The sequence below is a fragment of the Marmota marmota genome, unplaced genomic scaffold (genome assembly GCF_001458135.2).
Source record: "Marmota marmota marmota unplaced genomic scaffold, marMar, whole genome shotgun sequence".
In the NCBI taxonomy this organism is placed as follows: domain Eukaryota; kingdom Metazoa; phylum Chordata; class Mammalia; order Rodentia; family Sciuridae; genus Marmota; species Marmota marmota.
In genome coordinates this window covers 13362642-13378839 of record NW_026000221.1, presented here as the reverse complement: position 1 = coordinate 13378839, position 16198 = coordinate 13362642, and the positions used below count along the sequence as shown (strand labels likewise).

At 39.6% G+C, this 16198-nt stretch overlaps 1 protein-coding gene across 1 annotated transcript in view; it reads right to left on the bottom strand.

Moving 5' to 3' along the window:
• Positions 1 to 16198, bottom strand: part of Cmtm4 (CKLF like MARVEL transmembrane domain containing 4) — a 56186-nt gene that overhangs the window by 5328 nt on the left and 34660 nt on the right. Inside the window, exon 2 of the mRNA XM_015488643.2 lies at positions 5893 to 6069. Within this exon, the coding sequence (XP_015344129.1) occupies positions 5893 to 6069 (177 nt within the window). The remainder of the gene's footprint in view (positions 1 to 5892; positions 6070 to 16198) is intronic.

Genomic DNA, 16198 nt, shown 5'->3' with positions numbered 1-16198 from the left:
CATCCTAAGGGTCCAAATGTACTGAGACTGATGCGGTCCCCAGCATTCCTTGCCTCCATGTGTAAGGTTTAAAGCACATTATTTTCAGACATTGCGAACACATGTTCTTACCTAGATTTTCAAACCTCTATGTCACCAAAGTCACTGCAGAATTTTCTCCTAAACCTCTTGCAAAGCAAATGAAGTTACTTACCTAGTGTTTCACAGACTTAACTTCTGTCTTATTTATGAAAAGACTACAACACACTGATTAAGAGCCATAGCCAGCAGCCAGGCTCAGTGGTGCATGCCTGTAATCCCAGCAGCTTGGGAGGCTAAGGCAGGAGGATGGTGAGTTCAAAGGCAGCTTTAGCAAAAAGCGAGGTGCTAAGCAACTCAGAGACCCTGTCTCTAAATAAAATACAAAATAGATCTGGGGGTGTGGCTCAGTGGTTGAGTGCCCCTGAGTTCAATCCCTGGTACCGAAAAAAAAAAAAAAAAAAGAGTCATAGCCAGCCTAGGGTCTAACTAATACTATGACTTCAGATGAACTGCTCTGTTCCTATGTATTTTATGTGGACTAGCAGCCCCTTCTCCCCAGAGCTGTTCTGGAAGACAAGCAGAACTATGTAGGTGACAAGCCAAACACAACACCTGGCCCACAGCTGGATCCTCTACACTGGTACTTCTGTTATTGCTTTGGCACTAGACCCCAATAGCCTGGGTCATACTATATGGCCTCTGTGAACTATAAAAGGGATGAAAATTCAGGAAAAAGACCAAACTGCTTAAGTGCTGGTTGACTATACCATCAACACCTGGTGGTTCATCCGGTCTGGCCTGACTTCAAGATTGACTTGCTCTTTTTAAAGATGCAAAGAGACAAGTTTCAATTTAATAGCACTGAGTCTAGGTAGTAGAAACCACCTGGATTTCCGCCACACTTCTTCATGGGCTAGGGCAAAACTGCAATGTAGGGACTGTGAGGCTCTCTTCAAAAACACCTGCCAGCAGGACAGGGTTCAGATGTGATCTGTGAAGCCAGGGAAATTTCTCACAAATTCAAGCCAGAAAGTACCTAGATATACTTGGCTCTGGGATAAGATACTGTTGGGGTGAAAAATATAAAACATATTTCCCAAAGCAAAGATTATTCAGAAGGAAACACATTTTATGATATAATGTTGGAAGTCAAGCATCAAGCAAAATTGTGACTATGTAAAAATACAGATGTGATAAAAAGGGCTAGGAAATTTAAAAAAATTTTTAGTTGTGATGAACACAATACCTTTATTTAATTTATTTATTTTGATGTGATGCTGAGGATCGAACCTAGGCCTCATACTTACAAGGCAAGGGTTCTGCCACTGAGCCACAATCCCAGCCCAGGCTTAGGAAATTTAAGGGGAAAAATTTAAAAATTGTAGGAGTACCAGTGATTTTAAACTTGTTTTAGCAACGACAATCAACATTAAATAAAGACTGAAAAGATAAATATGGTCAGAGAATATAGTGAAAAAATTTAAAAAGATGTTTTACAAAGACAAGATAATATCCTACTATGATCCCCCACCAGGTTATTCAGCCAATAAGATGAAACAAGGGGGAAAACACAAGCAACTGCTAACATGAGCACATCGACCTTCAAATTCCACTGAACTAACCCATTTTTGAGGCTGAAGCCCTCGCCTCAAAAATGAACCTGCATATTACTGTGCTTCTAGAGCTGTGCTGTCTCAAACACATGTGGCTACTGGACATTAAACCCACTGAGCTACATAAAATAAGAAGTTCCATATTTCAATCACATTAGCCCACTGCAAGTACTCAGTAGCCACCTGCAGCTCATGGCTGCACACAGAGCAGTACAGATCAGAAAACATTTCCACTGTTGGAGAAGCTTGTTGGCCAGAGTTGCCCCAGAGCCAATAACCAGGTCACACACAAGACAGGGACAGAGGAACAAGTAAAGCCTCACCACCAGGGCGCTTGCAGCTAACTCCAGACTGTAAAACGCTTCACAGGATAGACAAATGACCCAGTGTTTCTAACAAATCAATAAAATAAAAGGAATGAATGGAAGGGGGTTATTTGTGTGAACCTCGTGTAGACTGTGACCTGAATAAGACAAATGTAAAAAGATATTTTGAGACCAAGGGGAAATTAGAGTATGAACTGAATATTAAATAATATTAAAGAATTGCTAATTTTATTGATATAACAATCATATAACGCTATCTTTTAAAAAGAAAGATAGTGAAGAAATAAAGGATTTTGCTAACTAATGAAAAAAATCATTTTAAAAGTTTGTATTTCTATTTAACACTATAAACCAAAATAAATCAAAGAAAATAAAAATTATATGAATAAAGCAAAACCACAAAGTCCCATGTGTATGTTTAAAAACCCTTCACAAAAAATACTTTTTAAGCTTTACACCAAATATAAGACATCCAATAAAATCTTGATAAATAGTAAACCTTTTGATATTTGATAAAATGACCAATATTCTTAAGAAAATGTAACAAAATAAGGAAAGGCCATGAATAAGCAAATTTTTTTTTCCTTTGATACTGGGGATTGAACTCAGAGGCACTCAACCACTGAGCCACATCCCATGCCCTATTTTGTATTTTATTTATTTTTTTTATTTATTTATTTTTTTTTTAAATATTTTTTATTTTTTAGTTATCGGCGGACACAACATCTTTGTTTGTATGTGGTGCTGAGGATCGAACCCGGGCCGCACGCATGCCAGGCGAGTGCGCTACCGCTTGAGCCACATCCCCAGCCCCTTGTATTTTATTTAGAGACAGGGTCTCACTGAGTTGCTTAGAGCCTTACTGTTGCAGAGGCTGTCTTTGAACTTGCGATCCTCCTGCCTCAGCTTCCCGAGCCACTAGGATTACAGGCATGCACCACCATGCCTGGCTATAAATAAGCAATTTTTTAAAAGTATAAATGGGGTTGGGGTTGTAACTCAGTGATAGAGTGCTTGCATTGCACGTGTGAGGCCCTGGGTTTAATCCTCAGCACCATATAAAAATAAATATATTTTAAAAAATACAATGGAACTTTAAAAATGAATAAAATTTTTTAAAGTATAAATGGCCAATAAGGAAGAAAAATGTTCAAATTTATTTGTAAGCAAAGAAGTGAAAATTAACTTGGCAATTGCAAGCTTCTTTTCTGGAAAAGACTACAACTCTGTATATGTATGTATGTATGTATGTGAGAGAGACAGAAAAATAGACACTGACACACAGACCAGCCAGCAGGGCTCACATGACATAACTTTCAGGAAAACTATTTGCTAATAGGCATACAAGATTTTGAACAGGTTCATATTGTCTACGTATAAATTCCACACTTGGAAATTCACCTTAAGTACTAATAGAAAGTGCTAATATACCAAAGGTCTAAGTATAAGGAGGTCCTTCATGACATTATTTAAAGAAGTAAAAAACCGAAAGCAGGAGCTGGGGCTGTGTCTCAGCAGAAGCGCACTTGCCCATGTTTGAGACACTGGGTTCGATTCTCAGCACTGCATAAATATAAATAAAGAAAGGTCTATCAACAACTAAAAAACTATTTAAAAAAAAAACAAAAGCAAACAAAATGCTCAAGAATAGGGCATTTTACTAAATAAAATGGAATTTCCATAATAACACCATGCAGTCATTAAAAATAATGATGTAGCTTGTTATAGTTTGGATACGAGATATCCTCCCAAAGCTCTCTATTTATGAGGAAGTAAAATGATTAGATTAAGAGAGCAGTGACCTCTGATTAGGTCAGTGATTAGAACAGTGATTAATCCAGTGGATTAATCTATTTGATGAATTAATAATTTGAAAGAAGTAACTGGGTGGTAACTATAGGCAGGTGGGACATGGTTTGTGCCCTGTAAGTATTCATCTTCCCTGAAGCCCCTTCTCTCTCTCTCTCTCTCTCTCTCTCTCTCCTCCCTGACTTTGCCATGAGCTAAGCAGCTTTACTCCACTGAGCCCTTTAGATTAATGGTATCACATACACTGACAAAATGGAATTAGGGGCATAAAGTCTAAAGGAGAATGGCATAGTTCATCAATAACACTTGAGAAAAGATATTCTCATACTGGCAGCAGCCCTACTGGTTTGAGAGCTTACTACATGCCTTTATTCCCATTTTCTTCATTTTATATTTAAAACAATCCTGCAAGGAAAATATTATCTCCATTTAACCAATAGTGAGACTTCACTAATAGAAGGCTCATATGATGTACCCAGGTTCATGCACAGCCCTTAAGAACAACCCTGGACTTGATCTGACCAGGTCTATTGGCTTAAAACCTCTGATCTTAACCTTCCCAGAAGCTACTTCTTTATCAAACAGGTCTTTCTATAGGGTGTTGTATGCTCTATAGCCTAGCCTGCCCTCAGAAAGCACCTACTGAGAGGACCTTGGAAACAACAGGCAACTGGGATACCAGCAAACAGAATGAACACCTTGACCTTGTCCCCCGAGTATGCATTAGTTGGGAAAGTTTGCAAGGCTCACTTAAGCTTCTGTCTACTACACTATTGGTTGAGGTCACACCTCAAGCATTTTTTAAAAATATTTTTTAGATATTAATGAAACTTTATTTTATTCATTTATTTATATGTGGTGCTGAGTATCAAACCCAGTGCCTCATACATGTTAGGCAAGCGCTCTACCACTGAGTCACAACCCCAGCCCCCTAAGCATTTTCTTACATATAACACAAACTTCATCTAAAAAACAGTTGAAATGTTTAAACTTCTCACAAAAACTTACAAAGTGCTTCCAGTTATCTTTTGGTTTTAGAACAAAGTTAAATTTAAAATACCATCACATTTTCCTTAGCTTTCAGTGTTAAGACAAAACTTGTAGAGTTTTCAACTGACATTAACTTTTCCAAATCAGTAACTCTCCTTTCATTTTACTCCCCAAAACAGTTTGTGGGAGCATTCTGTCAGGAAGATCTTCCTACCTGCACACCCAGGGACACCATGCTAGCAGCCCTGCCAGGCAGAGCGACAGCTCAGGCTTCCTCCCACAGTGTTGCCCCCCACTCTGCATGGAGCACCAGCCAAAGAAAGAAAGAGGTGCTCTGCAGTGCTCTCCTCATACCCCCAGCAGCTGTGAGTCCACAGGCTTCTCTCACAAGCACAGAAGTGTGAGGTGGCTGGTTGTACTTCTGAGTTTCTCCCTCACTGATTCCCCCTGAGCTCTTGCACATGCTTGTTTACAAAGAAATATTAAGAAAACCAAATTATATTAAAATTCCTTCTTGTTCAAGAACAAATAAGGACAACTAACACAGTTTAGAAAAGATAGCCTGGGACTGGCCAGCCCTCAGCTTCCCATGCCATCTGACAGGGCTGTCCAAACAGGGCTGAGAATTCAAAGTATGGAGACGAGTGGACATGTATCCACTCAAGACTTTCTGATCAAATCACCCAAACCTTCAGTCCTCCTAGTTACTTTGAGTTTAATAATATTCCTAGGCGTTACACAATATTGACATTTTCAATTCTTCCAGAATCAATATTTTTATAAATGGCTTTTGTGTGTAGTCTGAAAAATATGCAAATGTATTAATTCCATTTCTTTCCCATATTCTGCAAATACCAGTATAACTAGTCTTCTAAGGTGATCATAAAATAGAAATGACATCTTTAAAAGGACCAACATAATTTTGTTATGTTTCTACCATTAGTTAAGATTCAATTTATTTATTTTTTCACTCAATGCAGTAAAGAAACGTAAAATTTCACAGCTGAGTTATAAAGGAATGTTAAAATATCAAAATAAACTAGAACCAAACATGTCATGGAGAGATTCCAACTTTCCCTTGGAGCCAAGCAGCATTTGATCCTTTCACAGAAAGAATGGTAACTTCTACTCACTGTCAGGTTCCAGTTGATCTGGGGGATCCTCATGTGAAGGTTGAGACTGAACAGAATCAGCAAGACTCCAGTCACCACAAATGCACTACAGCTTACAAACTCAAAAAAGTAGAGGCCTTCACATGGGGAGCACTCCATGATGGTCTCGATACAGATGAATGCAATCAGGGCCAAAATCTAGGAAGAAAATTGGAAACATACATGCATGTATATATTTAGTACACATCTGTGAATATACATGCCCATCATATTTATGTTCAGCTGCAGAGTTTTCCTCTGGGGACAGCAGTTTAACTGTCAGAAATATGAACTACTTCAGTTTCTACTTAGGTAGAAACAGGTAGAGGGGCCTGAATGAAAGGTTGGAATTCCTAATGTAAACAGCGAAGGCTCTACCACTACACCAAAACCAGTCCAGGGAGGAATGGCACCCCTGTGTGAGTCACTGGCCCTGGGGAGGAAGGAGGAAGTAGAAAAGAACACCTCTGTGACGTTTTAGTTCATCCTTTGCCATCATAATTTCAAGTTGCTTGTTTCCAATTTATGGTCTCTACCACAGTTATGCTAGACACTGAGAGGATGGAATCTTGTGCTATCTGCAACTACCTTGGTGATTCATGTTGTGGTCACATAGGCTAACTAATGATTGGTACAATCTCCTCTTTCCTCAATTAGAAGCCCCTGAAAGAAGAGGCCCCTAATTAACCCATATGTTTGTGAAAGTGTTATCACTAGACTATATCACAAGAAGATAGAGTGGCAGCTTATTAAAAATTTAAAAATCTGCCATTAACAGAAATAATTTATTTCTGAAGAACCAAAGTAACATTATAAGCAGTATGTCTCGCGAATGTAAAAATCATAAAGTCAAACAGATAAAAATGGAAATTACCAAGTGAATTTTTAAAGGTAGAGTTCAGGAGAAGAGGTGGCCCAGGGTTAAGCTGTTGGTCCTAAGATCAAGGGAGGTCAAGTAGTCTTGAGCAATGAACAGCAGTTCAGCCTTGGGCTCCTGGCCTCACCTCTGTTCCCCAGTGTCTCACAGCCCACCCCATGTCAAGCCCACACTACCATGTCCAGGCCAATCCCCACCCTGCAGCTCAAGGCAGAAAAAGCAGGAAGGCAGATGCAGGCAGCCCTGACATCCTCCAGAGACATGTCCTCCAGGGCCAGCCTCCCAGCTTCCCAGGAGCCTTGTGAGCAATGGGGAAGCTCTGCCTCCCTTCCTTGTCCTGTGGAGTCAGAATCTGCTTCCTGACAAGATCCCCAGATTAACTGTGAAAAGCAGCCAAGACACAGGCTGTTCTGGGGCTCTTCCCTGCCTACTCAAGTCCTACTCACACATACCAATGCTCCATTCTCAATGCCACCTCCTCCTCATGCTGTCCCTGAATTTCTCCCTGCCACATGTCATTTTATTCTACCCTGTCCCAAGAAAGCATTTTACTCCTACCCCATGCATCTCTCTGCACCCTGAGTGTTCGGTGTGCAGGCCACCTCTGTCCCTTCCTAAGGCACCAAGCGCAGTAACTTATAGAGTTGGCAAATGTGGGCACAATGACTTGCAAAGCCCCACACTTTCCTGTCAGGGTCTCTGTGTAAAAGGAAAGCTGTTTCTGCTATTACCATCAGGGACACTTCCATGCTAATCTTATGTGGTCTTCTTACTTTCTAGTCCAAGTTAACATATTAAAGATGCAGATCTTGTTGGTCAAAGGATACAAGATTTCAGTTTGCAAGGAATAGTTTAAGAGATCTATTGTGCAATATAAGGGCTACAGTTTTTATACCAATGGATTTATTTTGAAAATTATTGAGAGAGTAGAGCTTAAGTCTCACTGGAAAAAAAAATAAGTGAGGTGATGCTCATGTTCATTAGCTTGGCTGGACCATTCTACAATGTATACGCATTTCACATCATATTGTACACAATTAATATGTACAATGTTTAGTCATCCATTAGAAAATGAAAGACAAGACAGGGATCTCTAAATACACGCTTTGTACTTTTCCTAATGACTCTCTTTATAATTCTCCACAGGACCACAGCCTTTAATTCTCCATCTGAATTACATGCTTAACTTGCAATCAATACACAAAAGAAACAGTTCATATAAGGCAAACTCCTAAACATCCTTTTTTTTTTTTTCCACCCCTGTAATCGGATCTACTAATCTTGGGCAAGAAATAACACACTGTACTGATGAGTTACAAATGTTTCTGGTATGTTAACTTCAACCATATTTGTGTGGAAAGGTAACACCTAAATTCTTAAATATTAAAAAAAAATGGCTTCAAGAAAATGCAAATCCAATAGGCTATTCGTTGTAACAGTGAACATAACAAAATATCTCTGCTCAACAGCTCATAATTTAAATGTTTTAATTAAATAAAAAATAAAGTAAGTTAGACAATGATAAGAACAAAGGAGAAAAAGCAGGGAAGGCAAGTGAAGTGTAACTGGGGCCAGGGTGTGAAAACTGTGGACTGTGGACCCTAGAAGGCCCAGCTGAGAAGGGTCTGAGAAAGAACTACAGGAAGGCAGTAAGGTCCTGGCTTGCAGGAGGGAAGATCAGATACATAGAGCCCAGAGACATGCGCAGACCTGGATGTGATAGCCTACTGTGCTCTGAGTGTGAGGAAAGAACTAGAGAGAGGCACAATCTGATTTGGATCTTAAAAGGGCCACCAGCTCCACAGACCAGAGGCAGGAGGCTAGGGCAGAGGCTAGAGAAGAGCTGGAAGGCCTCTGCAACACCCTGGAGAGAAGATGGTGGCATGGATCAGGGTGGTATCTGAAGGTGATCAGCCCAGATGGTGAGAAGTGTTGAATTCTGGGTGTATGTTGAAGGCAGAGCCACAGGATCTGTGCTGACACACGATGGGATGTGAGAGGAAGAGGAAGGCAAGCACATTTCTAAGGTTCTTACTTGAGCAACTAGAAGAATGGCATTGCTGCACAGGGATAGGGAAGCCTGCAGGGGAGCAGGTTTGGGGAGGAGTTCAGTTTGGGACATGCTAACACTGTAACAGCTATCAGGCTTCAAGTGGAGCTAATTGTTAGATATGTGAACCTTGAGTTCTGGGGAAAGATTGGAATGGAGATGCAAATGGGAATTGGGGGACAGGATGGAACGACCACCCAGAGTGTGAGTACAGACAGAAAAGAGGGCTAAATGCTAAGCAAGTGATACTCCAACATGTTCATGACAGAAATAGCCACACAGCCTAAATTTCAATTTGAGTTTGCCAGCTACCAACTGGGTGTGGCAGCCAGTCCCTCCAAGATGGCCCCAACAAGGAGTCTTCCTAGTAGTCTCATCTCTGTGACACAATGAAGAAGGCTGACCCTCTTGCAGAAAGAACTTCACAGGTTAGGCCAGAAAACTCAAGTGTGATTTCTTCCTTCCTCTCTGTCTCTCTAGGATCACTTATTCTGGGGAAAATGAGCTAATATGGTCATGAAGATACTCAGGTAGCCTTATGGAAAAATCTAAGTGCCAAAGAACCAACAGCCAACAGCTATGTGAATGAGGGGTCTTAGAAGCAGGTCCTCCTGTCCCAAGTGGGCGGGCCTTAGGTGATACCATCCCAGACAACAGCCAGACTGCAATCACATGAGAACCAGAGCAAAGCCACTCTGGGATTCCTGACCCGCCGAAACTGAAGGATAATAAAGTTCTGTGGTTTTAAGCCACTAAGTTTTGAGGTAATTAGTTAACAGTAATAGATAATATATTAGGGAGGGAACCTCAATAATATTGTAATCACTAATATCAATAAAAAGTAACTACCAGTACTGGTTACCTACCATTTCTCACTCTTTACCATTTAGTCCCTGACACAAACCTATGAGGTAACATTAGTCCCATTTTATAGACAAGGAAACAGAGGTCCTATGAGATAGATAGCAAGAAGGAATGCCAGTATTTCACAGCCAAGATTTGATCCTCATCCTCTCTAGTTTTTATTGCCTTACTATGCTATTCTTCTTATCAATTCCTCATCCCCAATAGCTGTCTTCTTTGCATATCTCAAATGGTCATTATGTTCAAAATTAAAATACACAAACGAGAACTCAAACAGTAACATGCTGTATATAAAATAAGGAAATAAATGGTGTATTAAGAATTGTAATGCAAAAATAAATAAATAAATAAATAATTTTTAAAAATAAGGAAATAAAATTATAACCTATACATATAGTTTTTAAATCAGAAAACATGTATTATACATCTTGTTTTCTAGCTTTTTTCTTTTACATAGTATCTGCAGGCATTTCCATATAAAAAGAAACATACATGTTATTTTTTTGACTACATAGGATATATAAATACACAATCTATAATTTCATCAATACTCTGTTGATAAGTGTTTAGGTGGTTTCTAATACTCAGCCATTACCACCAGTACAGTCTTTTTTGGAGGGGAGAAGGTACCAGGGATTGAACTCAGGGGCACTTGACCACTGAGCCACATTCCCAGCCCTATTTTGTATTATTTAGAGACAAGGTCTCACTCAGTTGTTTAGTGCCTCGCTTTTGCTGAGGCTGGCTTTGAATTCATGATCCTCCTGGCTCAGTCTCCTAAGCTGCTGGGATTACAGGTGTGCACAACCACACTAGGCCTAGTATATATATTTTTTTTGCCTGATATTTAGCACAGCAAAATATCAAAACATCTTCCAGCACTGTGAAATCTAATAATCACTGGTGAATTAAGCCCACCTATTGCCTGATAAGGACTCAGACCAAGTCAGATTGGAAGCCAATAACTTGTAGCAACAGAGGAATCAAAAGTAACCTAACTTCTAAAAACTTTGCAGTGGACAAATATCAAGTATAAAAATATGTATAAAGATGTTAATGAGATATAAACATGGGAAAGCTAAGGTATTGCTAATCAGAGAGCCTTTTCTGTGTAGTTCTTACCAGCTGATCTAGAGTATTTTCGTAGCTGATAAGTAAATTGGCATTATAAGATTGTCAAATTTACCTAACTGTGGCTAATTAAGGTTGGCAACATCAAAAAGGAAGATAGGAGGACAAGGGGAGCGCTGTCTTACAACACTTTGTAAATGCTCATAAAGTCCAAAGTTAAACTGCTAAGTCCTTTCTGGAGGCTGTGACGTGAACAGGACTGTTCACCAACACATCTGAGTCTCCTCTACCCAGGCACATGGGGGTGCTGCAGAATTTTCCAGAGGCAGATTTTCTCTTGAAGATGAAGCTGATGCTTCAAAGCCCCTCCCTTGTGTCAGCTCCAGAAATGTGTTCACAGGGTTCTGTTTTTGTAAAACCTAAAAAAGCAAGTTATTTTAACTGAAGTTACCTAAGACCACTCCCTACCTCCTTCCATTCCAACTTCCTCTTTGGGCCAGGTGATGATGAAATAGCAATGGGCATTTTGGGGATCCTGCTAATTGTAAGTTGAGGGAGGGATACATTAAATTTGGGGTTAGCTAAAATTCCCACATATGGTTAAATTCCTATAGCCCTCCCAGGTTAAGAATGGCTTCCAGATATGCTTCAACATCCACTGCACTGACTGACCAGACAATGTAAAAAAAGGACAGGCCCCCAAATTCATAAGATAAACATACCCTACAATGCCCAACTAGAATAGTCTGTGAACAGTGGAGGAAACATAAGGAGCTAGAGGCTCATCTGTGGGAAATTCATTAAACTAATAAACTGTGAGTGCCTCCACAGAAGCTGTGCCTTATCGGGGATATACTCAGTAATGCCGCATCTCTCTCCAGCCATGAGTGCACTCTACCTTTTCCTCCCTTTCATGGTGGAAATCACATGAAATTGAACTCATTCCAGGGCTTGTAGGTCACAAATCTATAGTGTAGAATAGATAGCAAGTACACACGTGGGAAGCCGCAGTTTTGTGTATCTCATTGTATTGTACTGAATTTTGATATTTCTGACAAATTTTGAACTGACAAAGTCTGACAGTTCCAATTAGAATGGCACACAAAAACTGCCTGCAACTCACTGAAACATCCTGAAGAAACAAGTGTTTCAGTGACAAACTCCTACACATATGCACCAATAAATCAATATATGTAGAAGAGCTTTTGCAGGGGGAAGGATGAATGCTAGGGATTGAATCAGTGCCTCACACATGCTAGGCAAGCACTAGACCACTGAGCTAGTGCCCCAGCCCCTTAGAAAAGAATTGTAAAACAATGTTCTTAATACAAGGTACTGGCAACTAGAATCTTAGAATTTCTTGTGTAATAAATCTAAATTTCAGAGTGATTTTGTGTACTTTTTCAAAATACCTAATCACACTGAAATTGAAATACAATAAGAAGGATCCTTTTAATGGAGGCCAAAACAAAAACAAAAACAAAAAGCCTTCTGAATTCATAATTTAGTATGCTTCTTATTCTAAATAAATATTTACTATTGCACCTGGTAGATTCACAACACTGGGATCTACTTCTGGGCTTGGACAATGAAACATGAATTTGTGAAACATCTGTTACTTCTGAGAGTAGCATTTAGGAGCCATGAGCAATTTTACCATGTGCCTTTCCCTAGCCATGGCAGCCAGCAATGTTCCAGACAAGGGCAGAGGGTGAAAGGCAAATGACAAATAAACACATGGACACACACACTCAACAAAATAAATGCAAATTGGGATATAATTCTCACCTATCATATTTATAAAAATATAAAGTGGTATATTGTGCTAAAGCAGAACAACCCTACACCAATGGAGAGGGTACAGACTGGTCCAGCATTGACAGTGATCTTGAGATTCTTCTCAAAATTATAAGTGTCCAGGGCTGGGGTTGTGGCTCAGTGGTAGAGTGCTTGCCTAGCATGTATGAGGCACTCGGGTTGATTCTCAGCACCACATATAAATAAATTTAAAAAGCTATCAAAAAAATAAAATTTTTATAGGACTCGGGTTGTGGCTCAGCAGTACAGTGCTTGCCTAGCACATGTGAGGCCCTGGGTTCGATCCTCAGCACCACATAAAAATAAATAAATAAAGATATTGTGTCCAACTAAAAAATAACTATAAAAAAATTAAAAATAAATAATTTTTTTAAAAAATTATAAATGTCCAGCCAGAGAGCAAGGGTTAAATAAGTGATAACACATCTACATACAATGAGAAGCACAAAGCAGAGAAACAGGTGCTTGTATGTGCTGGAGGGGAAAGATGTCCAGGGATACTTAAAGAACCAGAGTGCACAATATTAGGCCTATAGTAACCCCATTTTTGGGAGGCACAAAAACCATGAGGCTATCTGTGTTCACAAAAACATAAACACTAAAAAAAGTGGAGACCTCTATGAGTTAGAATTGACTAGGGTACAGGAGAATCAGGTAGATTTTCTTTTTTATTTTAAACACTCCTGTAGTATATGAATATATAAGAAATATGTACACTTAAAATTCATGCATATGCATTTATAATACATGCATACATATTAGAAATATAAATGCATGTATAACCAACCATATGTATGTATACATAATATATATAGCACAGGAAGATTCTACAGTAAAATATTAATAATGAATCCATCTATAGCCATATAGGATAGATGGTTTTAGGCTTCTTTTATTTTCTAAGATTTCTACACATAAAAAGTGTGTTTTAATAAGAAAAAAAGTAAGTGTTCCATTATGAACACTTTTGAAATATCCAGGTTTATTTTGAGTTAAATGTCAGTGACCTCTAAGAATCAACCCCTATTTGTTTTGAACTACTCATGAATATTTTACAGTGAAATCAAAAACTTCAATGGAAAATGAAAGCCACCCTGCAAGCCTATGTTGATTCCATTTCTTTATCACAAGAGTTCATCATTCCAGAATCTCTTTGATGGCATGCAAACCTGGCCACCAAGGAACTACAAGCTGATAAAGCAGGTGCATAGTAAGAGTCTCCTCCTCCTGAATACACTGACAAAGACAACCAGGAAGGAACAGTGTCATTAATGTCTTGGAAGGCATCTTTAAAGATTGGTCAAAATTCACCAATTTATCAAAGGATCTGATGAAGCATTTTAAAATATATGTACCTAAAAACAGCAGCATGGTAGTACAAATTTTTTCATTCTAAACTACTTGAGAGGCCTTAAACACCACCAGATGCTAAAATGACTCCCCATTTGAAATGTCTACAGCAACACAAGCCTGGAGTACTGTGTGATATTCGCAGGTGAGCTTCCTAGCATTCTACAAAACAATGCTTCTACTGAAACTGTTTCTAGGGTCATGTTTCATAAAAACATCACAAACATTGAGAAATAACCTAACCATTACTGTGTAAAATGAATTCCAGTCTGTCATGATAGCTGTAGATGTCCTTAGTGCTGATTATCAGATATTTGATGATCCAGAACATGAGATGCCTCTTCTCACTTCCCCTGAAGTAGAATGGAACCAGGAGATTAACTTTGGCTAATAAGATGTGTGTCAATTTCAGGCAACATAGTTTATTGCCAGTTAGATTTTCCTGAGATCTTCCTCTTAACTCTGCCTCAGTACCAACAAGATTTGGTAGTTACTCCAGCAGTCTGAGTCCCGAAGTAAGGATGCTTGGAACAGCCTTGGTTTGTTGTTACTGCATTATAGTCTAACTCACCCTGACAGATAAAAGAGATGGGGCCTTCCCCTATTTGGGAATAAGAGTATCTACTAAATCTGGGGTTTTCAGTCCCCCCATAATATTTTAAGGAATGTTAGTCCCCTCATTGGCTCTAAGACACTACATCCTCAAAAGTTCCTTAGATGTCTAGGGCATTTGTCTTTAAATTTTAAAAGTCTCAAAGTAATATTAAGATGATTATTATCCCTTTATTTAGCTAAAATTAACTGATCATCTGCGATGGGTCAAGTACTACTCTTACTCTAGGGAGGCAGCAGTGAACAAACTGCAAATGTGTCTTCCCTCCGACCTTGGTCTTGGTTTCTTCTCGTTTATATTCCTATTTTTTTTCCTTCCTGCTGTGTGTGTGCGTATACCCAAATTTAATCTTTTTTAAAAATATTTTTTAGTTGTAGATTGGCACAATACCTTTATTTTTTTTTTAATGTGGTACTGAGGATCAAACCCTGTGACTCACATGTGCCAGGCAAGCATTCTACCACTGATCCACAACTCCAGCCCCCCAAGTTTAATCTTAAACAAGGCTCAGGCATAGCCTCGTGCTGAGTTCACATCCTCCTATGACACACAGTCAGGCCACAGAGAGAAACCATCTAATCACGTGAGACAGAACAAGCTCTTCACCCCTCCTCTTCCTACAGCATGGCTTCCTCTGGGCTCCCAACTGGGGTATACCTCAGAATCCTGATAGAGACTGGCCAAGCACCAGGCAAATTGGAGGCAAGGTAGGACAGCTGTTTGTGTGATCCTGATTGCTCTGTGGCACTTGGAGGCTTGCTGTGCTTGGGTCTCACTCTAACCTAGCCAACCTATCAGCTCTGTTATACACACAAAATCAAATAGCTAATGAGGTGCCAGGGGCTTGGTGTCCAGGAAGGGGTGAAAAAGCATTGCTGTGGTGTGGAAGAGGAGGGTCACTGGGGACTGAGATAGTGGTAGAAGACTTAAGAAGCCTTCCTGGACAGCACTGGACTTTGGACAAGCAGGCAGGAGAATACACAAAGCAGGGCCTTGCTTTCCAATTGCATCCTTAGCTGGGGGAGGCATGAAGGATTGGGATAAACCTAGTCCCTCATCAAAGTACTTCTGTTTTATATTCCTATTAGCAGTGGTTCCTAAGCTTTTCTGAGCTAAGGACAGATATATTTTAGCCTTCTAAATTAATGTCCCAGGAAGAGTGGTTTGCAAAGCATCGCTCTGATTTCTACGTTAGGAAAATATTTCTGTTGTGCTTACTTTGAAACTACTGACACAGGCTGACACTTTCAGTTATGGAGAAGTAGCTCAAAATTCACACAAGTGTGCATGGCTAGGGCCAGAGCAGCCACGCAGCTCTGTGTTTGCTTGTGCTAAGCCCTGTGCTATTTCCACCTTAACTACATCTCTAGTACTCATAGCACATCAGCATCTTAACAGTTCTGAAAAGTGCAGTCAAACCTGTTTACCTTTATTTGATACGTGGATTATGTTACATGGGCCAGAATTCCCAACCCAGCATACCTATTAACACTTGGCACAGAGGTGTCTGGAGGAAAACTTGTTTGGGAAATATAAAAAGCACACGCTGATCCATACTCAACTTTGTCAGATCATGCACAATTTTCAGACTAAAATACAGAAACTCATTTACTCAGCAGGGTGGCAATGACACAGGACACTGTTA